The 26932-nt window shown below is 32.3% G+C and overlaps 1 protein-coding gene across 7 annotated transcripts in view; it reads right to left on the bottom strand.

Moving 5' to 3' along the window:
• LOC130904175 (dipeptidyl aminopeptidase-like protein 6) overlaps positions 1-26932 on the bottom strand; it is a 214741-nt gene that overhangs the window by 116060 nt on the left and 71749 nt on the right. For 2 of the 7 annotated variants that reach the window (XM_057816775.1, XM_057816780.1), the window contains exons 2-4: positions 21152-21186; positions 7602-7739; positions 7102-7386 (exon numbers count right to left, since the gene is read on the bottom strand). In XM_057816775.1, coding sequence (XP_057672758.1) covers positions 7102-7209 — 108 coding nt within the window. In that variant the 5' untranslated portion in view covers positions 7210-7386; positions 7602-7739; positions 21152-21186. The remainder of the gene's footprint in view (positions 1-7101; positions 7387-7601; positions 7740-21151; positions 21187-26932) is intronic. The other 5 variants (XM_057816774.1, XM_057816778.1, XM_057816776.1 and 2 more) reach the window with 3 other exon arrangements.

Genomic DNA, 26932 nt, shown 5'->3' with positions numbered 1-26932 from the left:
ACCCCAAGTATTTTAAAGTTATAGTTATAATTAGTCTAAGAGTATTGAAATTTATATTACAGTATGAGATGATCCTCTTTCTTAAAAGTATTATCTTGTTAATATGAAAAATAGAAAATGCAAGCTTTTTCATGAAATAATGTAGTCTTTTTTCTACATAATTTTGTTCCAAAGAGAATGAATAGAACGAACGTATAAATGTCAGTCGTGAAGTGACTACTTATCATTGCTACGGCTACGGCTGCGGCTATAGCTTTTGAATAATGTATCAGTTTCTCAATGTAAAAATCGAGCACTTCTTTGACTTAAAAATTTTAAAGTTCTCTCGAGCTATATTTTAGACGCCATTAAATAGTCCTCTGGAGTTTTTTCTACAATCAACTGAAAGAAGACACATTCTTTTATCAATAATACGTATTCCATTACTTTCGTGTGTTAGGTACAGAAAATTAGTAGTAGTAAAATTTTTTTGAGAATGAAATTGGAATTTATGTTCAAATTTCCGGGTTAATTTAAGAGGTTCTTATCTAGAATCGCAAATGTAGGAATATTACAAGCTATTGGTATATACAGGGTGCTTCTATATTCGACCGACAACGCTCTACCACAGAGAGATCTCAATAAATGATTTTCATTGCCAATTTTGTGAATTGAGATTGTTTTGAACCACTTACGTGTAATCATTATTCGAAATTAATTAAATAATCAATAAGACTTTTGTATAGAAGCAAATTTCTACACCGTTCATTTCAGCTCTATAAAAGGTTACTAGTTTTTCAACTAAAAATAATCAGGCAATTTGGTACAAAATTGATAAAAGAATTTGCTCCAGTGGCGTAAAAAATAGGAGGGTAAAAGTATCACCTAGCGCTGACTGCGCGCCACTGGTTAAATTTTCCCAAAGTTTGTTCATGTCAAAATATTACATACATTTTGGTCACAAAATTTGAAAAAAAATTCAGAGGCATTCTTGATTTATGGTAAATTTTTTATTTAGATTTAAAAATTTTAATACCCTAAATCTTAGCTACTAGGCCCGTAAGGGTTCGTATTTCTATATCAAAATTTATCAATTATTGAGATCTCTCTGTGGCAGAGCGTTGTCGGTCGAATATAGAAACATCCTGTATGTTGTGACTTACATTTATGCTAGAATCTAGATAACGTATTCTGTCAATTTTATTTATGGCATCCAAACATAATACAAATTTGGAGATATTTCAAAATATTGTGAAATCAGTTCATTGAATACTAGTGAAACAAAAATCAGTTAGCCAAACATAATTAAAACCTTGATATACTGAAAAATGTTGAATAACGTTATTCACGGTATTCAACCATTTCAAGATTTTTTTTTCCAGTAAAAGTTGAATACTTCACTAAATTCAGCTCTGAAGATTCTTACATCTGAAATATGAAGATATTGTCACCAAGGTAGCTTTTATTTATATTTAAACGCACAGGACAAAAGTGAGTTACCTAGCCCGACAAAAAAAAAACACAAAAATTTTGGAAAACTATATATTTATTTTTCAAGGTAATCTTCTTTTAGCCCCATACACTTTTCCCAGCGATATTTAATAAGTAGGACATCCTTTTTATAATAGGAATCATCAAGCTTCTCAAAATAGTCATTAACTGCCGAAATTACCTCTTCATTGTTAGAAAATCTTTGACCACCAAGCTATTTTTTTTTGATTGATCTATTCAATCTATTGATCTGTTCAAATTATGTATTTTTGTCTGCGTGAAAGTAGTTGATGATATAGAGAATATGTTGGTTCTCTATTCTCAATAGGAATAATAATGAATCTTGCTACTTCCACTTTTCTATTATCATTGTATGGAGTAACGTTTCATATAATAAAAATTCCATTCCCGTGGGCTGTTGCTAGCAATTCATAACGAATCAATACTTATTGACGTAGATAAATAACGGCAGCCGGTTTAAAAGCGTTTCTTCTAGCTACAAGTGTTTTTTAAAGTTTCCAGTGTATTCAAGACATAACGTGCTCAAACGGAAGTATAAGAGGGCTCGTGGGAAGTTCTATAATCACCAAGTCAAGTAGTGGTATGAGGTTGGCGAAAGATCGACAAACGTCGAATGTCTGCTAAAACGAAAAAAACCAACTTTGTGCCTTCAATTTCCCAAATTTTATTTGCTACCATGGGGCTTCAAACGTTTGTTTTCAATAATAGTTTAATAATATACGACCTTCATATTTATATGTATTTAATTGGCTCATCTATCTTTTTGACCGCCTTCGAAAGGGACTCTTGGGTAGCTGTAAATTGACATATTTGCAATTTTTGCAATTTGTATCCGTATTTTTCATTTTTGATTTCAGTAGTTCTTATCATTTACCAAAGCTAACTATATTTTTTCAAATCATCTGTCTTAATTCCTCGATATAGTTATTATCTACTGTTTGTTTATGAACCATAGGAGTGTTGGTCCATGCAGTCCGTTGAATATTTGTCATACAGACCTCACTTTTATGTTCTCAGTTTTCTATTGTTTGGACAAAACTATTAAGCTTGATTTTTTCATCAACTTCTAATAGAAAGCTTTCCCAATTTATAATGTGATTATTGGGTGCAATGGTGTTATAAAATTGGAGAGTGGTCGGATATAAATTCTTTTACATCCTCTACTGTTATATAGTTTACTGCAACATTTCTGCATAAAAAAAATTGAGAGATCAACTATTTTATTTACATTATTCTGTCAGTATCTTTTCTGATGGAGCTGCTTTCTATTTAAATGGAGCTACCGTGTCTAGACACAGGAAAATCTGGATATATGAAGTGGTTCTACAGCGTCTTCAAAAAGTGAATGTTTGGAAAAATATCATCAACAAAAGGATATTAGATCTACAATTTTTTTAGAAAAACTTTATAGCTGAATGTTTATTTGACTTTTCAACATATTAGTTGGTACCTGATCTAGCTGTTATGTGTTCCAATGCAGTGAATCTAGATATTCCCAGTAAAACACTATGAATTCAAAAATAGAGGGTTTCCTTATATTTCGGTACGTGAATGAAAAAGAAAAAAGATATAGTCAATTCTATTTCTGATCAGCTATTCCATGACGCTACAAACAACATATTGTTTATTTTACTACGGGCTTCGGTTTTCGTATTAAACTTATTACGACTAATCTCTAATTCTATAATGAGTCCAATTGCTTCACTTTCTCTTAATCATTCTTAAAAGTCAATAATTTGTATTATCAACCGTTTCAATCGTAACTAAATTCGAGGGCCTACGAAAATCAATTGGAATTTCTTGATATAAAACCATTGTACGTGTGTCTATTGTTGCCACTTAATGTTTCTTTCAAAAATTCGTTATTGTCAATTGCGCCATCAAGAAACAACGATTCGTTATTAATAATGTTTCACGGTATAGGTTGAGCACATTTTTCATTTTCCCAAATTGATTTCTTCATTAAAACAGTATCTAAATCCTTCAGAGAGGAGTAACTAGTACAATGTCCAAGTTCAAATAGAATTATAATATGTTTTGAACGCGTTAAATGGTGGATGCATTAATGCATCTTAATATTCTTGATTTGAGGTCTCTTAGTTTTTTTTTGATAGTTTTTAAAAGAAAGATAAATTTTGACGTTTCGACTTTTCTTTAAGTCTTTATCAAAATATTTTGAACCACATCCAATATTTAGTCCTCTCTTTGGACTGTCGGAGAACTATTAATTCTTACATATGAAAAATTTAATGCAGTGCGAAAATTTTTTTAAATCTAAGCCCAAATAATGGTAATTCAAATGTCTCAAAGACCTTTCTAAATATTGGATTATACTATACTAAGGCTTTTTTTGCATGGTTATTCAATATACGAAGTGAGTATTGGAAAACGTTATTATTCATGAGACACATTTTATAATGTTTCACTTAACCTCACAAATGGACGGCAAAAAGATGGTAATAAACTTTTAAATGTGAATAAGTATCATAAATCATTTGCGAATGAAACAATTAAATAGATATTTTGTTCAAATGATCATATCGAACAAATTAACGTACATAATATATTTATATAAGTTATTCTGTTTTTTTGGTGTACAAAAAGGTTTTCCTCGGAAATAAACCCTCTTATACTTCCGTTTGAGCACGTTATATCTTGAATACACTGGAAACTTTAAAAAACACTTGTAGCTAGAAGAAACTCTTTTAAACCGGCTGTTGTTTATCTACCTCAATAAATATTGATTCGTTATGAATTGCTAGCAACAGCCCACAGGAATGGAATTTTCATTATATGAAACGTTACACCATACAATGATAATAGAAAAGTTGAAGTAGTAAGATTCATTATTATTCCCATTGAGAATAGAAAAGCAATATATTGTGCACGAGCAGACGATAACTTATTCATAAAGATCTTTTTAGATGATGAATATCAACTACTTTCACGCATTAAATTTCTTTTTTAATTATTCGTAATTTATTTATATGATCAACATATTTTTTGAAATTTTTTTCATAAAATTATCGATATGATGGGTGAATAAGATACAAAATTCAAAATTTTAGCCTCGCTAGCTTATTACTGGAGAGCTGATTTTTTATAAGAAGACGTGGATGTTATACAGAGGGACTTGATGCAAAAAAATCGAGAGTGACTAGATGCTGTGATATGGAAAAATAATTCCCATATCACCGCTCGTTTCTGAATAAGTCTTTCAATTTCCGCAATCAGAACTTATATTGAAGTATACTTTTTATAATTAAACATTTTCAATTCATCCAAGAAATATCGTTCGTAGACTCCGTCCGAAAGTGTGTAGAAGTGCAAAATGTCCACTTCGAACATTTATCATAGTTTTTAATAGTTTTTATGTGATAAGTTGTAGGCTACCCAACCATCAAATTATTTTACATTTCAATTGTTTTCTAATATAAGTAACACGGTGTTCGACAGTATGCAGTTTAATTAGAAATGTTTAATTTTGTTTTAATACCTGCTCTAAGTATTTCGCATGTACAACTATCTAAAAATTTATATATCTCCCTCCTAAACCCAATATTCAATCGAGTTAAACGAAGAGGAAGAGACCCTTTTTTAAATCGATTGAAAAACACATTTTTGCTATATTATGTGCAGGTTGACCCTCCAAACAGATTTCATGGATATACGATTCATCAGAAATTTATAATGTTTGAATGTCTAATTTAGAAAAAATACTTAAATATAAGTTCTGATGTCTCAACTTTACACGACCCTTCGTTTTTGAGGTATAAGCATTTAGAGAATTTTTTTTTCATATCACAGCATTATTTTCATCTACTCACTCCCGAGTTTTTTGCATCACGTCTTAAGATACTAGGTTAGGTTAGGTTACCTTGGAGCACACCATCATTATCGTAAATAATCGCGGCGTCGCCAAATGAACTGATAACGTCGTATTCTATCTCAAAACGATCGCAAGTATAATTTTTGAAATCGGAAGATGTCGTGCACCAAGGTAACCCAGCTCCATTATTAACATTACCCTGGAACACACAGTTTTAACTATTGATTTGATGAACTCTTTGTGGATCACAAACTGATTTGATTTCGCATTCTATCGCAAGATGTCTTTTTCACATAACGCTGCAACAGCGGTGTTGCAAAACGATCTGATGACGTCGTATTTTATCGCAAAACTTTCGTAATTGAAATTATTGAAACTGGAAGATATCATGTTTCAAGGTAACGGTGCTAGTGAAAAGGTGTTGTTTATGTTTGACACAATATAGTTGAAAATTCCGGTCGCTGTCGGTATTGGTTCTGCGAAACTTTTGGAACGCACTTGAACTCGCACTTTAACTATATGACCTGTTTATTTATCGACTTCACTAATTTTCTCAATTGCCATCATAATAATTCAATATTCCTGATACTGTTCTTTCTCTAGTTGCTTTTACCCTGTGTTATTAATATGTACTATATTGATAATAATTGGCTATGATCGCTTTTTGAATCGATTGTATGTATTTTTGAGACTATCCTGTTGAGATATTTCACTTTTAAGCTGTATATTATTGAATTAGGGATTTTGCCTTAATAATACAATTCACCCATTGGACAGTATATAACGAAATTCAATTCAGAGATATTCCTAAATTATAATTAATACGAGTACCTATATAAAATCTCTCTTTTTTATAAACATACTCTAGTGAAATTTGATCTATACAATATTTTATAGGCAAATTAATATTTTGTTGATACTCAAACTTCATTTCATTTGTGTATCTCTTTTTTTTATTTTAGTTAACTGACAGCCGCATAGAGATTTTATTAACCGATATTCGAAAACCACTAACCGTTTCATAAACATTTATCAGTTTTGTAAGTCTTAAGAAAATCATATAAATGAGAACATAATTCATAACATTTCGCAAGGGTGATTATCTAAGTAAGCATATGTTTTGAAATTTATTAGTCACAAACTAATGTATAATACTGTATGTATGTACACGACAATTAATTTATTCATTTGCTCTCATATCTATTATTGCTGTCCTTCCAGTGACAACGTTATGACGAATATCCTCCTAAGAATATCCTGTGAGAAATAATTATTATGACCAAAAATTATATGAGCAGTCTGGCTTATCGGTTAAAAGGTGAAATAAGTAGCCATTCATTAGAAATTTCATACATTAAACGGTTCTATTTTTGAAAATCTTCAAAATACTTCGCTATAACTGCATGTATCCCATAAACTTATTTGTGAAAATGATCAAAGGTCGTCAAGTTCACATCTCGTAATTATTTTAACAACTAATTTTGAGAAAATGATATTTGAAACTTCCGTTCCTTTCTTCTTGCGAAGATCAACATTTTGAATTCTAGTTATGAAAACTCAACTCGACAATAAACAACTAACAAACATGTTGTTCCATTTACCCGAATATGAGTATAAACAGAAAGTAGTACGAGTCTGGAAGCGAGTTTATATGGTATTAAAACTGAATAGATCTATTCACTTTATTTGTGACTAAAAAATTCACAAAACCTGCTTACTTAGAAACCTATTGAACCAATCTATTCCAGATCGGTCTGGTTGACCTTTCGGATGGTACTGACCTCTTCGTCACCTACCTCCGACTTCTTTGTTTTCGATTCACCGACTTGCAGTGTATCATCCGGTGGCAAACGCCATTCGTTCCTGTCAGAGTGCACATTGGCGTGCATCCCTTGTTCGATGCCCTCGCCAGGGTCTTATTAGGATTGCTCTTCTTCGGGTTTTTTATGTTGTCCTTTTTTGGCTGGTGCGACTGGGGCGTTGCAGGTTGTCGCAACCGCACTCCCCTTTTCACAACCTGCGCCGCCACTGTCTCTGGTTGGTGGAAAAGGCACTAGCCAAAAATTCTGCAACAAAAGTAAATTGGAAACATGCTGCAAGTTTTTCATTTCAATGAGCACTTAGTGAAAGCTATGTAATTATGAAAATATGTTGGCCTTATTTAAATTCAATATTTTCTGGCAGGTGGAACTATGTAACACGTTTTTTCCATTTCTTAGTTTGATAAAAAAATTAACTATTAACACATTTGATCGTAGTAGATGGATATGAATTTACTTACGTTCAAGTTTTATTTTATTATCAAAGGAATGCACGCCGAGAATGGATCAATGTTTATAAGTAATTTATTTCGAGTCCTCTTGTCCGAAGTTGTAGAGAAGAATATGATCTCAATGGAATACTGCGATGATTAGGGGAACTGTAACAATATAAAGACATTAGAAACTTTTTGTCTTCGCTTGTGATTCGATAGAAATTCATTTTATGAAAAAATGATCCGTCTCTATAATTAATACAAAACTGAAGAATAATTGGGGTTTTCTCAGTAAGAAATGTTCCTAACGCATTTTGTATTTAAGATAAAGGGCTTTACAAGAAAGGACAGCTCTCAACTCAATTTTTTTACGGGCAAGACCACCACAAATTATATCTAACTCTCATAATGAAGACTAATGATGTGATAAAAATCCACATTGCAAAAGTTTTCACAATACCAACAGCCATTTAAAGTTAATGTTTGAGCAGCTACATTAGATTTACAGATGAATGAGTTATCATATTCTACCTGCAAATATAAATGGTGATATGTACCTGGATTTTCAAACAAAAACTTATTTAAGATATTTGAAGATATAATGCCAAACAAGCAAAGCTCTCTATTTTGTATACACGATGGAGTTCCACCGCTCTTTGATAGAAGGTGTGATTGGTTGACTAACTATTCTCTGGATCGATGCATTTTACTCCTTTGTATTGCATAGTTTGGACATATCTTGAGAAAGAAGTCATTGCTATAGACGACAATTTCCGTCAAAAACTAGAAGATAAAATTTAAGGTCCCTTTAATGATCTCATAGTTGATCCTCAGGTTAAGAATATTGATGGATTCTTGAGAAAATAGGACAAACTTCTGTATCCGTGTATTCCATTTGAATTGTATTTCATATTCTTAGTCTTTATTTTAATTTTTTTTTCAACCAATGGCTTTGTGAATAGTTTATGCCAGTATCGGTTATTACTTCCAAATTTTTGAAGAAAAATATCCCAAAAATACTACATAGTATGAGGTTGCATGATGTTTACCTCACTTAGTATGAAATTTGTAACTAGCTCATAACTTTGTTACTTTCATATTGGATTTTGAGATATTCTACATTAAAAATTGTTGATCAAGTGAATGTTATTAGATGAATTATGGAAAATAAGATGATTAGAATTTATTCTATACTATTAACATGGAAAATAGTTTAACAAAATGAACATGAAATTGGCTGATTACATAGCGCCAGCATCTATTAGTGTATGTTATGAAATAAGATTTATTTCAATCATATTTTTATTCTGACTTCAATCAGAATATTTGGAGATTTCCTAATTTTCGTCCTATAACTTAGTAATACTTTATATACTCATAATAATAGTAAGCATACTAGAACTCATCTGTAGACTGTTTATAATCCATTACTACACAATACTACGAACACCAACGTTGGGCGTTTGATACTTCTTCACATAACAATCGTTCATCATTTCCGTTTGGAGAAAAAAATTAGCTTCTGAATAAAATTGCATAAAAATTCTAGACACAAAAGAGTTATTTATGTAACAAGTGTGTAAAGTAGACTTTTTTCGAAGAATGCGAATATTGTCGCAAGACTCGCAGGCGAATGCGACAATCACAAGAGTCAAAAAAGAATTATACATATGAATTGCATACAATATTCTTTATACTACCTGCTACTGAGTTTAATAGTAATTTTCTTTACGTATTAATACCTGAAGTGAGTTTAATTTCTGCTTAGAAGAAAGTATAGGTGACGCTTTCATCGATTCCTAATCAAATATATTATATATTGATTAATATTTTGATTCTTTCAATCAAAATTAGAACAACTTAACAAAACAACAGACGAAATCAATTCTTAACAATAATGATATTGAAGGTACAATTTGTGCTGTAATTAAATTTTAATCCTTTAGCTTGCTCTGAAGAGTTGTGAGTAGATTCAGAAACTGTAGTAGTATGGCTAAGGTTGGCAATTCCAAAGATTGAAGATTGCTAGCAACGAGCGTGGATGTAGTAGAAAGGGTGTTATCTTCCAATAAAATCCTATTACCGTTAATTTGAGACTTACAAGGGATATTATCATCATCCGTTAATATTGGTTGCCGACGACCTTCTAAAACGATGTCCAGTATACATAGTAGGCAAATTAAGATACTTTGCTGTGATAGATGACATTTTGCGAAAATTGTCTATTCCCACTGGTTGTTTTAACATTTATTTTTTGCAAATTTTGAAAAGAATCTGAAAATCTCCATCGGAGTTTTTAAAGCAATATATTTTCTTATATCAGCCAAGTAATATATTTTTGAATTAGCTGTATTTAAAATAGTAAGACCCTTCTCTGTCCCATTTTTAGTTTCTAATGATTGTTTCCCTATCTTTAATATCATCAATTCTTCGTTTTATCAACTCTTCTCTTTGTAATGCGCCCTAAATACCAATTATAAGTGCCACCTAAAAATAATTATTACAAAATAAATAAAAAAAGTTAAAAACTTACATTAGTGCGCCTTTGGATGTACCGCATGAAAAGTACCGCACTAAAGCCGTTAAGTGAAGTTTTATGCACAGAAAATTATGTTTGAAGTACGTACTTTACGCACGTTAGTAGGAAAATTCAATTGCTAACTTAGTTCAGTTTCATGAAACGAACCCACTTTACTTTCAATTTTTATATTAAGTCAAGGTTGATAAGAGACGTTATGAATTTTTTTATGGAAATAAAAGAATGAAAACAGAACATATACTCATCGAATTTATCTATAATTGTTATCGAATGAAAACCTAGAGGAGGAATGAGAAGTATTTTTTATGAAATTTCATAAGTCAAAGTACTCAAAATGTACCAATGAAGCTATTAGATCATAAAATGACGAGTAGACTTTACTTGAAGTCAATAATCAGCGTCATTTGTGAGTGAACAAGTAAGTCTTAGAGTTTCTTGGGATAGATGAATATAGCAGAAAATAGATTGTGAAAGATTCATTCAAAAGCATTAAAAGATGAAAATTTTGCCCTAAATTTTGATACAGCTGATTTTTAATAGATGCTGCTAATCATAAAATTTTAAAATTTAATTCGAGAGTTTTATTACATTCTTTTACATATAAAAATCAAGTTAATCGAGTTAAGCAAGAAAGTATGCGCCTAGTCAATGATTTTAATAAAAGTTGATTGGAAAATTCCATTTTATTACATAAAAAAAAACAGATAAACCAACAGTAAGTTGAATAAAATAAGGTAAAAAGGGCAACGAGATGGTACTGGAGACAGAAAAGGCCAGACATGTTAATGTGCATTCACGACTGAAACCAAATACCTTCGAATGAGAAGGAAACCTAGAGAAATGGTGTGGAAGTTAACACATGGGTACCTCTAAGGTCAACAGGCGAAGGCAGACCAAGAAATACTTGGAGAAACCAAATTGAAGAAGATACACTCGAATTCTAGAAGTAGTGGACTGGAAAGTAAAATGCAGAAATAGAAACGAATAGAGAAAGCAGACAAAGGAAGCCAGGACCAACTAAAATTGTAACTAAAAGAACAAAGGGACTAATCCACCCAATATAGGTATAAGTAAGCGCAAAAGCGAAAAGGAAAACAGCCACTAAATGTGGACAACAAAGATATTTAGATGGTGGAGAGGAGATTCATTCCTTCAAGAAGCAAACTTTACCTATGCTTATATTTAATATGGACTCAATCACCATTTGAATATACAATTTGGTTTATGTTAAATTTAAAGTTTAATACATGACATGTCTGATCATTAAATTAAATTAATTAATTAAATTAAATTAAATTAAATTAAATTATAACTAAAGAATTGATAGTAGGCATATTTATTTTTATTAGAAATAGTTATACTTTTCATTGATTTTTCCAAATCTCTCCAGCTACTTTCACCTTTTCAGACCATTGCAATAATCGTAAATTTGATTTCTTGGAAAATATGTGGAAAACACTCCCTCACGATGAGGATAGAACAATTTAAAAGGTATAACTCTTTTTGACGTGAATAAAAACGGAAAAGTTCAAAACGATTTATGTCTCCACATATCAATATTTGTTCAAATCCAGAGTAGTTTGTTGGATTTTGTCCATAATAGTGAGCATTTTTGCAAAAAATTAAGTCAAAAATGAAAAAATGACATTTACAGTTCATAAATTGGATCAGTGTCTTCGAAATGGAAAATTCGGAATTACGCTATACAAAAATAACAAAAGTAGAATTTCAAATCAGTCAACACTAAGGAAAGAAAGTATGGTTATTCCTTTCTTATTATACGAGGGCGGCAGGGAATCTCATGACCCATTTAATTTTCCACCTCTCAAATGAAAGGACAACACAGTTCCTGTAAACATATATCTAACATTTCACACCTGTCAAATTTAGAACAAACTGCGTAAAAAAATATTAAGTAAAAGTAAAGTAAGTTCTGCGCTTTTTATTTTAATAGGAAAAAGAGGTTTACCAAGTTTTGTTATTGTAGTCATGAAGTAGGAAGATTCCAAAGCATTTCGTTATGAGTTTTTACTATGTTTTGATGTTGTTAAGTAGCCGTAATGAAACATGGATATACCACAACACTCCGGCAACGTGAAAGCAGTCAAAAGAGAATGGGCGTATCGGTTTTTGATTCATTGCCAAAGAAGACTGAGTTGAGTTTGGAGGCCACTAAAGTCATGGTGACCGTTTTTTAGTATGCATCCGTTAGAATTAATTGTCAATTCTTCAAAGAGTAATTCTTATAAAGTATTGAGTCAATTCACGAATGATGTGACAAGAGTTACTGCATTTAACCAAAAAAAAAAAATTTTTTTCTGCATCAGGATAAAGCAAGTGTGCAGACATTAAGGAAGAATTACGACCCATATCAGCTCTACTGTCCAAATTCAATCAATGACAAGACCAAATCTCGAAACTGCTCTGATGAGACGTAATAACGTCGAAACTAGTCAGTAGTTCATGCAATTGCGAGCGGGATGTTAATATCGACAAAAAAGGTCGATTTACATCACGCTCTTCAGAGGGGTTGTAATTCAATATTCGTCGAGGCATTAGCCAAGAAAGTATATAACATGTGTACTAACTATATAATATTGTTGTTGACAAACGTGTTTTGTGAAAATATGTGCATTAATTGGGGATTTAATCAATTTCAATAGCATATTCTGAAATTATCACGTTTTGAAGAACTTTTAACCTAATATTAATTACAACATGCATAGTCGATGTGAAAGCCAACTCCTCAATCTTTTGCTATGATTTACTTAGTTAAGAAAACACCTAGAATTTCAAGAAATCACCTGGGAATTCATCCTCAAATTGAACGTAGGTCAACTTCAATATTCTACGTTTAACACACATGTTACATACATGGTTCGAATTTTTATTCACTTATCGACTTATATTGTAGTATCCTTAATACATTTTCATGAAATAAAATTTTAACAAAAAAAACACACATGCTTAATCGAATACTGCAATCAAGAAGTCTCAAACAACCATTTTCACCAATTTCCACGTCATTATACCCTTCTGCACTAGGGAACTCTTTGAAATACATCAAGCTTAGTACACAGTATTCCAATATTATAAAGAAGTTGCAATATGCACAAACTTCCTTGTCTTGAATAAATCTATCTAAAGAATCTACGCTATTTAGTACAAGAACCCGGTTTGCAGCTCTCTTCTGTAAGAGTAACTGAAGCTTTACTTCATGTTTTGGCATTTTTGGAGCAGATTTCGTAGCAGAAGGAGCAGCAGTATCAAACCAACCAAACGGAAGAGTTTAACATTATACAACGATCTGAAACATTCCTTATAACAAAAGATTTATGCATCTGGTCAAAATGATTGTATCAGAATCCCCTTTCCAAAAACCAAAAACAAGAGCTATGGCTAACTGCGAATCGATCATCTGAAATTACATATCCCATATTTGTACCTTCATTGGAAAGTGAAGTATTTTTTTTCTTATACTAAACGCTTCATAAATAAATATGATCTAATATGTAATTCATATGTCAATTTTCATAATATCATATTCATCATTAAATCTAATAAACAAATATTACGGTGTGAATCACTACTTATAACAAACTTAAAACGGTCCTGAGCCTACCCAGTAAAGCTTTTTCCTTTTGAAATATGGTATTGTCTTTCTGGAAAAGTCATTAGGACTTAAATTCCGTCTCATGGTCTTTTTAGTTTCCATTCTTATTTTATTTATGACTGGCGTATAACCCATTTGAATATCTAGTTCGGTATATTTATGGGCTACGTATAAAACTTTCCTGTTACTTTGCAACTTCCGGAAGCTGATGGATAAAAGCACCTGAACATAAATTCGCCTAGAAAACGTATTTAACAATAAATTTTCTATCTTTATCTACTCTGTTTCCTCTATAACGTGATTAGAGCTACGATGAATGATATGATGATTTTATGATATCTCTTTTCAACTACCTTTTTATAGGTAGTACCACCCCGGCTGGGATCAATATATGGGGGTATTGTTATCCATTTATAAACACTAAAAATAGTGTGCCAAAAGCGTGTCGGTAGGATACAAGGAAAGCCGAATCTGAAATAGGGTTTGAATTAGGCAGAGGCACTAATAGAAGGTTAAACGGTACCTGTTAAACTTAAAACGTAACTGTATAATCTACTACCTAAGTAATCCCTACACAATATTTCGATATTAGCACTTCAGGCCTGAAAACATACTTCTCCTAATTCTCTTACGTAATCACTTGAAATTTTAATATTACAAACAATACTTTTACAAGACCTACACCTATGGCCAACACCGAAATTGAGCCGAACTGGACGGAATTCCCCATTTTATTACTCTATACCTTTCTGAAATAGACTATAATGTAAAACAGCTCGATAGCTCAATGGTCAGTAAAAGGGGCTCACTAGAAACGTAAATAGAAGAGTCATTATTTCTACTTTCAAATTTTCACTCTAAAACTATTTTTGGGGAATCTTCATAGAATTGGTCATTGGGTGTGTTTTAAATAATACATGTTGTTGATAAGAAAGCTGGAAAACTATATAGAAAAAGAAATGAAATGAATCAACAAATAAACAGTATAAAGAAGCTTCAGCAAACGAACGAATAGCTCTCAGTACTGTCATTTCTTAGGCACTAGTCACTTGTTAGAATAGGTCACTATCGATCAACTTTGACTGTATGAGTCTATTTATACTCATTTGAATCAAATTTTCATGATAATTTCATATTCGTATATCAGAAATAATCAACATGGAAAGAAGCTGTACAGTCTTCATACCATAGTAACAATTCAACGTAGAAGAAAACGAAGAAGAGACTTTAGTTGATTCCCGCTATAAAATAATAGCATATCACGAGGAATTGAAATTTTGTTCTATATAAGCATCAAAGTAAGAGAAGCATATTTTTAAAATTAATTTGTTATAATTATACAAAAGATTGTGCACAAATTATACGATGAAACCTCACATGAAAATAAGTACGAAAGCCAATTAGTTGCAAAAAGTATTCAGGGAACGACATTATTGGAACATTCAAAGCAATATCAAAATAAGGTCAACTAAAATGTCAAAAACATGTCAGGAAGGTCATGAACATTTTATTGTTCCCATTTTTGTCGAGAAAAGGCTGAATATGATTTATTATTCACATATTGTGAAAGATTTAACAGCAGATACTAGATTTATTGTTTTGATATGAAACTACAAAATATCTTTAGCTTTGTTTACTGAAAAAAGTTTGCCGTTGACGATATCGAGCGTTTCAAGCGAGTCTATCATCCTACTATTTTTGTGCTTTCTGAAAGATAAAAACATCATTTTACACAATGGCATACTACTTCTCTTATTAGCAGACAATCGAAAATGTTCATTTAGGAACTGAAGAAAAAGGTAAATTACTAAGAAGTTTTAGTTGAGAATTAGTATAATAATACCCTAAGAATCTAGAATATCATGATATTTATCGTTTCCACATGAACTTTCAGTGAAAAATGAGCACATGATGAACAATAAACAATGAACAATGCAAAAAATGCACAATCATAATTGAAATCGAATCGATATAATCTTCTTCCGCATTTCGAAATAATTTTAGGGCAATTTACTGGAAAGTGCATTCTTCTGCACTCTGTAAACGACTTCTATTCTAATAATAATATTTAATTTCGGGCATTCTGCAAACTGGTTTAATTTTGTTATGGACTTATATTATGATTAGCTATAATTTCGTTATTCATTGTGGTTTTCTTATGTATTCTTCTTATCATGCATTTTTAAATGCGTCTCTGTTCCTCGCAGCATGAAACAATTCTCCGACGCTGAGATCTTATGTTATGGAGCCAGGATTTCTTCTTCCGTCCTACGCCTTTCTTTCCCTCTGCCCTGTATTATGTTCTGTAGCAGTAGGTTTTTGTCCTTGCGTAAGATGTGTCGTATATAAGATGTTTTTCTAATCTTAATAATTGTCAACAGTTTTCTCTTGCGACCAAAGCGTCTTAGTACTTCATCTTTGGTGATTCTGTCAATCCAAGGTATCGTCAGGATGTGTTTATAGAGCCACATCTTTAATGCCTCAAGTTTTTTGATCATTTGAGCTTTCAAGGTCCAAGTTTCGTTTCCACTCCGTACAGTAGTACTGACCACACATAACATTCCATGAATCCTATTCTGATGTAGAGGTTTAGATTTCTGTTTACAAACATTGAGGAGTACTTGACAAATTCCTTTCAAGCCATTTCAATTCTGATCAGGATTTCTTCATCTGGATCCATTTGAGCGATTATGACTGAACCAAGATACTTATATTTTTACACCTATTCTATTTGTTTTCCATTCAGTGTGAGAATAGAGTTAATATTCATATTTTGGTTTTTATTTATAACCATTAATTTAGTTTTTTCAGTATTTATAGTGAGTCCTGCATTTTCACATTCTCAGTTGATTGTCTCAGCCATTACAGCAGTATCATCGGTGAATTTTAAGTTGTTGATTAATGTTACTCCGATGTTTACCCCCTCATGTCTTTCCTTCAGCACTTTGTGAAACACAAACTGAGATTAAAAATTGAATAGTTGTGGAGAAAAAACGCAGCATCGGCGAACTCCCTTTTTATTCAGTTATTTTGATGTTTGTTTTTTAGTTTTCACAAACTTTTATTTACAAATTTCAACAATTTTTTGACAATAAAGCATTTTTTTCTCTCTCTCCCTCTCTCGTATTTGATACATACAGGTAATATAGAGTAATGCACAAACGAGTAAACAGAAATGAGGGAATTAATAAAGAATAACTCGATTTTGAATTCTAGGAATAAAAACTACATGATTAAAAGAAGTACTCGTAAGTTTAACAATTACTCTAACAATTCAAGGTTACGGTTATAAAATTCAATGTCCCGAAGAAGCATTTGCTTTATTCTACGAAAGACAATTGGAAAGACCCGCAATTGCTAGAAGCGAATTTAGCGAAATTATTGTGAAATTTAATGTAACGGGAGGCATGAGGAATTCTGAAAAATCTGGAAGACCGGGAATAAGTCAGAGTACAAAAATTGAAATCTTGCTGTCACTAGAAGCCACCCCTTACGCAACTACAACATAAATTCCATTACAACACAATAGCATTTGTAATAAAGTTTTTAAAGAAAGAAAATTCGCGATAAACATAAAAATTACGATGAACATACAAATTTTCTCAATAGAGGAGGCAAAGTTTTGTTTAAATTGTCCTGTAAATCGAAACAATTTTAGCTACTGAGCAAAGGAGAGCTCCCACTGGCTCCAGAAAAGACGCAATGATCCTCCCCAAAAATAAGTAGTAATAATCAGGAAAAAATTCATTCGTCCTTATGTATTACGCACAAATTTAACAGCTGAGCAATTTAGAATAAATTCGTATGGAAGTGCTTTTGGAAATTTGGATTCCGGTTTTTGGTTGCTGTACCACCACACACACAACAAATTTGAACAAAAGTAGATTTGAAGAATCAATGAAGTAGTTCATCTGATCTCACCCTCTTTTACCGACAAGACAATTTATAAGACTTGATGGTATGACATAAAATGACTCGCATAAATCCGCTAATTCAAAGCTCTGTAAATCAGCCCCATCATCGATCAAGTATGAATAATTCTTGTAATAGATGGTTACGCCTTGATAGTTAATTTAGAAGTTATTACTAACATTAAGATCATTTGGATTATTTTTATTATTCTCATTTTTTTTAAGTTGACTCATACTCAAATGTTTGAAAACATGCTTTATCAAATAAACTGAAAAACCAAGCTTCCTATTTAAAGAAAAATATTGCGGACGTCATAACTTTGATAAATTTGACTTTTCATTTTTTGAACGTATGTCAAAAGACCCGAAATTGTTTAAGTTGTTTCTAGATTCTGTTCAAAAATCTTTATCATAACTATATATATTGGATACAGTCCACATAATTTAACAAAATGCTGAATGAATCTCTAATTTCGAATCACTCTATATTAAATTTTGAGCAGTGGATTATTGAATGAAATTTCTCTTCCTCTTTCTAGTTCAGAGAACAACGAGAGCATAATGGGGAAATTGGCGGAAAATCGCATATTGTCGTCATCCACGTCCTCAGTCGAAAAATTCGAGAATTGTTCTTCTGGAAATGATATCGCATTTTATTAAAAGATTTTTACTCTTATTTCTTTGTCAATCAGACCGTCTAAATGCATGCACTCGATCAATGTGTGAAGCTTTGATTATTTGTTATGATTTTCCAATGAGAATAAGAATAAAAAATTTTAATTTAAATCAAATCATATTATAATATTATGACATGGAAATTTGCAGATATGTATATCTTAATATTTTATAAAACGTTTGCCGTGTATGTTAGGGGAGATCCATGAATTACGTCACATATTTCCGGGGGAAGGGTCTCATAAGTTTGTGACATAGTGTGACAAGAGGCAGGAGAAGGGGTCCGAACCTTTGTGACATCACATGTTAAAATTCAAAATTCATAACTCGAAATCCATACGTTCCTTTCCAGACGCATTACAAATACTAGAACATTGATGTGGAATGTGTGCTCACATTGATGAAAACTATATTTAAAAAATATATCTCTGACAATTTAATAATAACATTAGATATCTCACACCCAAAAATTATTTTTGTAATAAAATACACTACTTGTCGTTTTCGCCCAATCCATAATCCACTCATTAAATTTCAAACTAATACACTTTGAAAAATTTGTCTTTTAAATTGTCAACCGGAAGCTGAAGCGATGTCTGCCATAATCAGTGTACGTTATTTGTTTTTACTTTATACGAACGCATGCTAAAACTTTGCAAATACCGGCTAATTTGTTCGTTATTCTTCAACTTGGAATTATTTCTTTGGTGTCTATTATTATAGTTTAATCTTAATGAGTCCTGTGAGATGCAAAAACGTGCTATAATTTATACTTTTCGGACCAAGACATATTTTTGTGAAGTTCGTATACTAATTGTTTTCTTTTTCGCAAATTCAAACTCTTAAGTTTTAAAATGAGAAAAATATGCATGCATCATGAGCTTTGGCGATGGAAAACATTCAAGACGCCCTCAAAAAACTAAATCATAAACGACGTATTGTAAACGGGATCGAAGTCTTACGAGTCCCGATATAGCAACTCAGATCACTGATTCTAGGGATCTGCCCTTGAGAAACTCTACAGGGAAAAGCAGTGTGATAAAAACGGGCTTGTTTAGAAAAGTATCAGTTAATACACCATTGAAGACGTCAAAATAAACTTGTAGTGGGTTCAAAACATAAATATGAGATTCATGAAGAGTGGGAGAAAGTTTTAAGGAATGATGAGTCAAAGTTTGATGTTTTTAGGTCTGAAAGTGTTTGTGTGCATGTCAAAGGAAGATCTGCTAGATCCATGTGTAATCCTGACTGTAAAACACAGTGGAGGCTTTGTAAAGGTTTAAAGATAATTTGGAGGAAGGGCGACTAGAGACCTAGTAAAAATTGAAGGAACTCGGAATAAAAAAGTCAATATAAATATTTAAGGAAAATGCATGTACTTCAAGCATGGCAACGATTCCAAACTTTTCTCGAAGCAGTGAAAAGAGTACTTGAAACAATTGGAAAGGAAGAATGTACCGAATACTTGAGTTGTAGTTGAACAAATTGGACAGAGAAGTTAGAAAGGAATGTCCCACTCACATTTTACATTTTTGGAATATCCTCAAAAACGAATGGAACGAAAGAGACAATATCTATTTGTCGAAATTTTGTTAAAGAGAATGCCATGCATCTAAATAATAAAAGCACAAGCGTGTTACATCGATGAATTAAAAATTAAAATATGTAACTATTGCTGCCTGTAGTTTTATTATTACAATATTTTTAACTATAAAATATAAACAGGAAAATCGATGTAATGTTTTTATTTGTTGTGTTTCAAGCATCCTTTTGGTGGTCAAAAACTATTAACTAATAGTGTAGCTTCACAGTAAGAATTAGATGCAACAAATTTCATTCATTCGTACTAAGTAAAAAAAAAATCATAATAGAAGACAACTCTGTACACGTGAAGGTATTGGAAAAACAAGTTATCAATGCTTGTAATACCACGTTCTAAGCAAATTCAATTTAGAGGAGTTACTGCACCAAAGTCTGTGGATGGCTGTGCTAGGATATAGAATGACACCATCTACGTAGTAGAATCTTCACGTGGCACACTGTATTGAACCGACCGTCTTTAGCTGTCTATTGATGCAGCAATTTTAGGAAAAAACTCTTGTTGATATTCGTAGGTTGATACATTTATTACATCTTATTCGATTATAGTTTCCCAGTAATATGTTTGCCTTACCTTTGTTTTGCTTTTAATCATTTTATTACAAGTTGCATGTAAAACGCGAATCCAAATTCCATGAACTTAGGAATTTGAAGAAGTTCATTCTGAAACATAGCTGAGCCATTAAATACTCACTCATATGCCATACAAATCCGATGTGCGTTTCTTCTATCTTCTGAGAAAAAATATTGATACACCAAGAATATTTCAAAATTCACCATTTAATATTGATTTTTCATATCGGCATTCCTAGATACAAAATATTTTTTTTTCATAAATACTTTCTAATCAATCTCCGTGAACTGATTTCCGTTTCTCGCAAAACCAATTTATATCCACTCACTGGATAACGCAAAAATTATTAACTATATACACCTATTTATTGACCATTTAAAATTCCATGAACTTCGCCTTTTCCTCATTGAAGGGAACACATAAAATGAGCAAAATGCTTTTAACAAATTGAATCCCATTTTTAGAAGGTTATTACTAAACATATTTTCCTGATAAATTATTAATCGATGTTTATTTCGATTATCAATCTATACCGCATCTACCATTCATTTTTGGAGTAGTATTAGTAAAAAAAAATTGAAATCCATGTTGGTACACCGAAATAACAACAAGAATAGGAAACCATGAATGAACTTATCCGAATAACATCAGAGAAAGATGACATACCTGAAGAATAGCGAAATTCCTCATATGATGATGTGCTGAAAATAGTAAGGAACGCATTAAACTTCAAATATGCATGTTACGTAATAAATAAGTGTGTATAAAGCACTAAGCAAATAGAAAATTTAGACAAAAATGATAAGAGTGGTAAAGAAGAAGTTCATTAATCATTTGGAAGCCTATCTCATCCACTGCCGGACAAAAGCCTCTCTTAATCTAGACGATTTTGCACAGTTTTTGGTATCTTGTTCATCCAGTTAAAAGATGTCCTTTGCAAATCGTTCGTCTATCGCGTCGGCAGTCGTCTCCTGTTTCTGTTTGCTTCATTCGTCGACACCAGTCCAGTATTCTCTTCTTCTATTCATTAACTGACAATATTGGAACATGACCAGTCCAGTTCCATTTTAAATGTGTGACTCATCCAATTGCATCCATAACTTTTGTTCTTCAACGCAGTTCTTCGCTTCAGATTTTATTTAGTAATGTCTCTTCGAACGTGAATCTCTCAATGGCTCGTTGGTTTGAGATGACATTAGATGAAACAAAAACGAAATGTTATGGTACAGAAAAATTTGAGGAATCTAATGACATGAAAAAACAATTAATATAAAAAAAGTCGGAATCAATCAAAAAAAGAAAAAATATTTGAAATTAGAGTATACTCAGAAGGAGGCTGAAGATGATATCCTAGATAAATGAACAAAAGACAAATAATATGAATTTGAGAGGGCTTGCAATTTTGTATATCTAGTGGTAGTAGTAGTAGGAAACAAAAGAAGAATTGAAGCTTGAAGCCAGAATAAACAAAGAAGCATTCAGAAGTATAATGTTATAAAAATCTGAGATTAGAATATGTGAATCAATAACAAGACTTACGCATGTGATTGGATATTAAATAAGGCCGACGTAGAGATGATGGATGAATGAGAAAGGAATATACAAAGGAAAATATAGGGCGAAAAAAACACAGCATAGTTCTGAAGAATAACAGTGCATGCCACACGTGGTTATGCTGAGAAAACCGATAGGAGAGAAGAGGATGGTGAGAACAAAAAAGAGGTGGTATGATTGTGTAATGAGAGAGAGAACAGCAAATTATTCAGCGAAAAGTTAACGTCAATTTTTGTAACTATGCCATTCTTGCCCTATGTCTACACGGTCTATGGAAACTGTACAAATTAAAATAGTTACATTTTTTGTTGGCTTATTTATATTTTGAAGCTGGAATCGACAAATATTAGGAAATATTTACTCTACTTTCTTGGCCCAATTTAGAACCTCAGAATACATTATTGTAGCATATCATTTTAGTCCGTTTCTATTTAGCAACAACTTTGCCGCTTTCAGGCAATCTGGTATTTGTCATTTTGTCTAGGTAAAACCAAGCAATTCACTGCAGAGTGTTGGGCATATTCAGTAAAGATGCCGTCCCCCGTTAAATCATGATTCTGTGCTGTTGAAGCAACGCTTGTGATGAAAAATACGAATATATATAACCAAATGACAATTTTCTGTTTTTGAAATTGAAGATACAGTCCACACATCTGTCAGATCTCGACAATTTAACCTGATTATTTCTACCAAAGTTGTGTTATCTATTGTTAATATTCCTTTATTCAGCTGGTAAGTTATAAACATTTGAATTTGTTCATTTGAAAAACTGTTTGGCCTCTCCTCTTTTTAGTACTTCAATGTTCCATGTAATCGTGAAATTTCATGTACATTATGTGACTCTCAGCATAAAGTGATTTGACCATAATTTTAAGATTATATAAATCAGTGAAGTATGCAATTATGACATTTTCAGATTGTTAGATTGTCTTTTGGCTTGGCAATAATCCATACAACGTTTGTAAGCGTATTTATATTTTGAGCTCGATTCACTAAGCAAACCTGAACGTCAACAGCGATAAAAACGGTTATTATCAAGGAAATGATTTTACTGGCAATGAAAATACTTCTAATCAAGATTAGTCATACATTAATTCAATTTAATTCATAATTATGTCGATAGCGATGTCAGAAAATATATTATGTATCTTGTTGTCAAAATACATATCCGGATTTAAATGCTTTTTTATACTTGTATAACGCTTCCACCAATAATATTGAATGTTGTGCTAGATGTATTACTGTTGACACAACACTGACAACACTGATTGAATTTGGAATCAAAACGCGAACATTTTCGTTCGATGGTTTTCAATGACTTCGGTCAAGGATGAGTTTCGTGAAGGTCATTGATTGCTGTTTCAGAAAAGATCGATGCTGTGCATGACATTGATGTGCATGAACTGATTTTGCACGATCGTCATACCGTGAGATTTTGGCATATGTGGACATTAGTTCCATTTGCATACATTCGGTATTGATTGATCATGTGGCTACCAAAAAGATATACTCGTGTTGGATACTACATAACATGACAATCGCTCAAGAAAAGCTTGTGTCGCTTGTGGCAAAGAATGGTGATAAAATTCTAGCTCAATACTTCAAAAGACATCTATAAGATCGTGACAAGCGACGAATATTGAATCTAAGCATAGGAACCCGAATATAAACAAACAATCGACAGTATGAGTTTCAAGACGATCAAAATCCAACAGAAGTTATTCGCGCGTGAAGCATGTTGACGCAAATGGTCACTTATGAAACGGTGCTGACATGTCCAACAACTGGACAATTTTAAATGAATTTTCAAATCGTTAATGATAGGGACAATTAATATAGAATTTAAATTTTCCTTGTTGTTTAGGACGCCACTGAAATGCAATGTAACCACACCTATTTTTCCTGTTTGGAATAAACGGAAAACCATGTATTGTTGAAAATGAAACCATTAAATTGACTCTCCCTGAAAAATCCAATTGGTGAATTTTACAACAGGAAAAGGTGCAAATTGAATGACGCTATTTTCATAGTTGATGACTCTATTACTCTCATTTTTAATGGCCCGGAAAACTACTATTATTAGTTATATAGTGTTGACTTACGATGAAAAATTACCTCCAGATAGATGTTCTTGATTGACATTCTCCTATTTCTATAGTTGATAAATTTATACAACTAATCTGATGTTGGGCGTGAGCACTATCAATTCAGCAAGACGGTAATCAAGATCTCAAAGTCAGTTTGTCAGCAACAATTTCTCGAAAGACGCTACTTGTTTTCTAAAAGTTGATAAAATCAATTCATAGCATGCTTGAAAGTGATTCATCGATTGTGATCCTGAAATTTATATTCAGTATAGGGAACGAAGAGATTTTTGAAAAGCTAATAGAAGGAAATCTGATGAATGGAGATTTGTTCATCTTCATATTACTCTCACATTAATTAACAATCAGATGAAATACGAGATATAGAAGATAATATTTCATTGAAAATATAATTAACAAGTTGTAATTGAGAAAACATTTAAAAACCTCACTTTTAGAATATCTACAGTTCCTAGTATCTAACGTCACTATAAGTGAAAACATCAACAGAAAAAAATACGAGGTATTGTTATTAAGAAGCTGTTTCATACCCATCTGTGGTATCAGCTATAGATCAATGGAAAAAGCACTAGAAAGTAGAAGGTAGATAGAAGCAAAACCAATTGTTGGGACAACCTACAAGGGCTAAGACAAACAAATACTCTTCTGGGAAACTATAATCAGAGTAGATCTGCTGAATGTATCAACCTAAGTAAGAACAAACTACAAATATTAACAGGAGCTCTATCGGGGCACCGTCGCCGTAACAAACACCTGAAAACGCTAGACCTAGCAGATAATGCGGCGTGCAGGTTTTTTTGCACAGAGGACGAGACCTCTATCCATATTCTCTCGAAGTGTGAAACACTAAGGAAAACTACATAGCACTACACCTGGGAGCGTATGATATAGAAGACGAAGATGTCTGGCAATTAAAGTCATCCCACATTTTATACTTTTTAAAAGGAGTGGGATTAATGAATCAGCCGTAAATACAATAGATCCTTGATCAAACGCTTTTAGAATGGGTGAGAATTGCCAGAGGAGTTTCTCCGATGATTTTCAGATAGTAGTGAGCATACCAGAAACTCCCATTAGGTCATCATTTTCAATGCAAGTGCCTTTTGAGACCAGTTGGTAGAATAAGAAAGAAATCTCTTCGATTGTTTCAGACCCGGAGCTTTATTTCATGTTTCTAATTTCTTCTGCTTCTCCCACTTTTTTATGACCATGACTCCCACATGTTTTCGCCAGAAGATCGGCTTTTCTTATTGCCGTGTACTCCGGTATGAACATTTGCCACATAAGAGTAACGTTATTGTTTACTCCCATTGAGTTGTTCTGAACCCATTGAGATAGCGAGCTTGGTTCCTGGACCATATATTCCTGCTCCTACTTCTCCATTTTCGAGTTATCAGTGTAAAATACAAATGACCCTCCTGGAAACGCTATCTCTGCTGCATTTGTCAAAAATAATTTGGAAGACATGGCGGCCATAATCATATCTATGGGCACCTTACATTCCTATAGAATGGTGAGATGCCTAATCCGGTCTCATTTTTAGTTATAATACTAATATCAATAATGAAAGAATATAATAATATTATCATATTGTGTATTATAACACGCTATTCAAGTATTTATCAACCAACACGTGGAAAACAAAAGTTATAACGGAATTAAATTCTGGTGAAAGCACCGGGACTCGAGTGAAGTATGAATGGTTAAAGATAAAAAGTTTCGAGAGAACTAAAATGAGAAGGCACGGAATGACTGTACTTAGATGTAACAAATGAGATAAAACTTCTACTCTCAACAGTTGATTGTTTTATTTTAGAAAATGAAAACTAACGATGTAAATGAATTTAATTATCACAGTCAATATATTTAATTATGCTCGAAAGCTCCAAAAAGCAAATAAATGGAACAGAAAACTCTATTCTATTTTATGTTTTGGAACAATTCAAGTGTAGATTTTGTAGAAAGAAATGTTAGCTAAACTTCAAGCGGAATTCATGCGATATAATTGATGAATTGAAACTTTTTCTCCTAAAATTATTAAATTGAAACTTTTTCGTCTAAAATTATACCCTATTTCAAAAGATCGAGAAAATATAAACTAAATAAGATACATAATACTTGAGCTGACGTTCATTCTCCAAGTAGTACTGACATTTGGATTGCGCCTAGCTATGCTAACCAAAGAGAAAATTACTATACATAATTTTTTGAATTTGGCTATTGTGCCGAACTGGATAGATTTCTTCAATCTAATCAACCACAATACACTTCGAATAGAATATTACGTTGATACCATTCATGAATGTTGTGTTCATCCTTTGTCGCAAATCAAAATCTGCTCCTACGATTTTTTGAGAAATGTGAAAATAGCTAGGAAATCTCAAATAACTCCGATTGGAATGGAAAAATCTCACCGGTTTACAAAGAGGTGTCTATTTTTAGATATATCCACTCCTAGTGGAAGTCACTAAGGTAACATTGTAAACAGAGGCAGACATATTCAATTTTTGGATTGGGAGAATGCTGTAAAGTACAAGAATACCGTAAAGTGCCACTTTCCGGACTCAAATTGGTACTGTAAGGCCAACTTCTTGCGCTATAATATCGCTCTTATTTCAGATTCAAACTTCAAGTTACAAAAAGTTTGACGCGCGTACCACAGGAGGTTTTTCCGCTCATTTTTTCGTCCAGGAAAGCTGGCTGGCATTTTAATTTCTAGGCTGCGCTGACGTTAAGAGCTGCCATTTGATGATGTATTAAGTTTGTTCTTCCGGTTAACAAGCTGAAA

The sequence above is a fragment of the Diorhabda carinulata genome, chromosome 2 (assembly GCF_026250575.1).
Source record: "Diorhabda carinulata isolate Delta chromosome 2, icDioCari1.1, whole genome shotgun sequence".
Taxonomy (NCBI): domain Eukaryota; kingdom Metazoa; phylum Arthropoda; class Insecta; order Coleoptera; family Chrysomelidae; genus Diorhabda; species Diorhabda carinulata.
The sequence above is the reverse complement of the archived record's forward strand: the minus strand, read 5'-3'. Positions and strand labels throughout refer to the sequence as shown.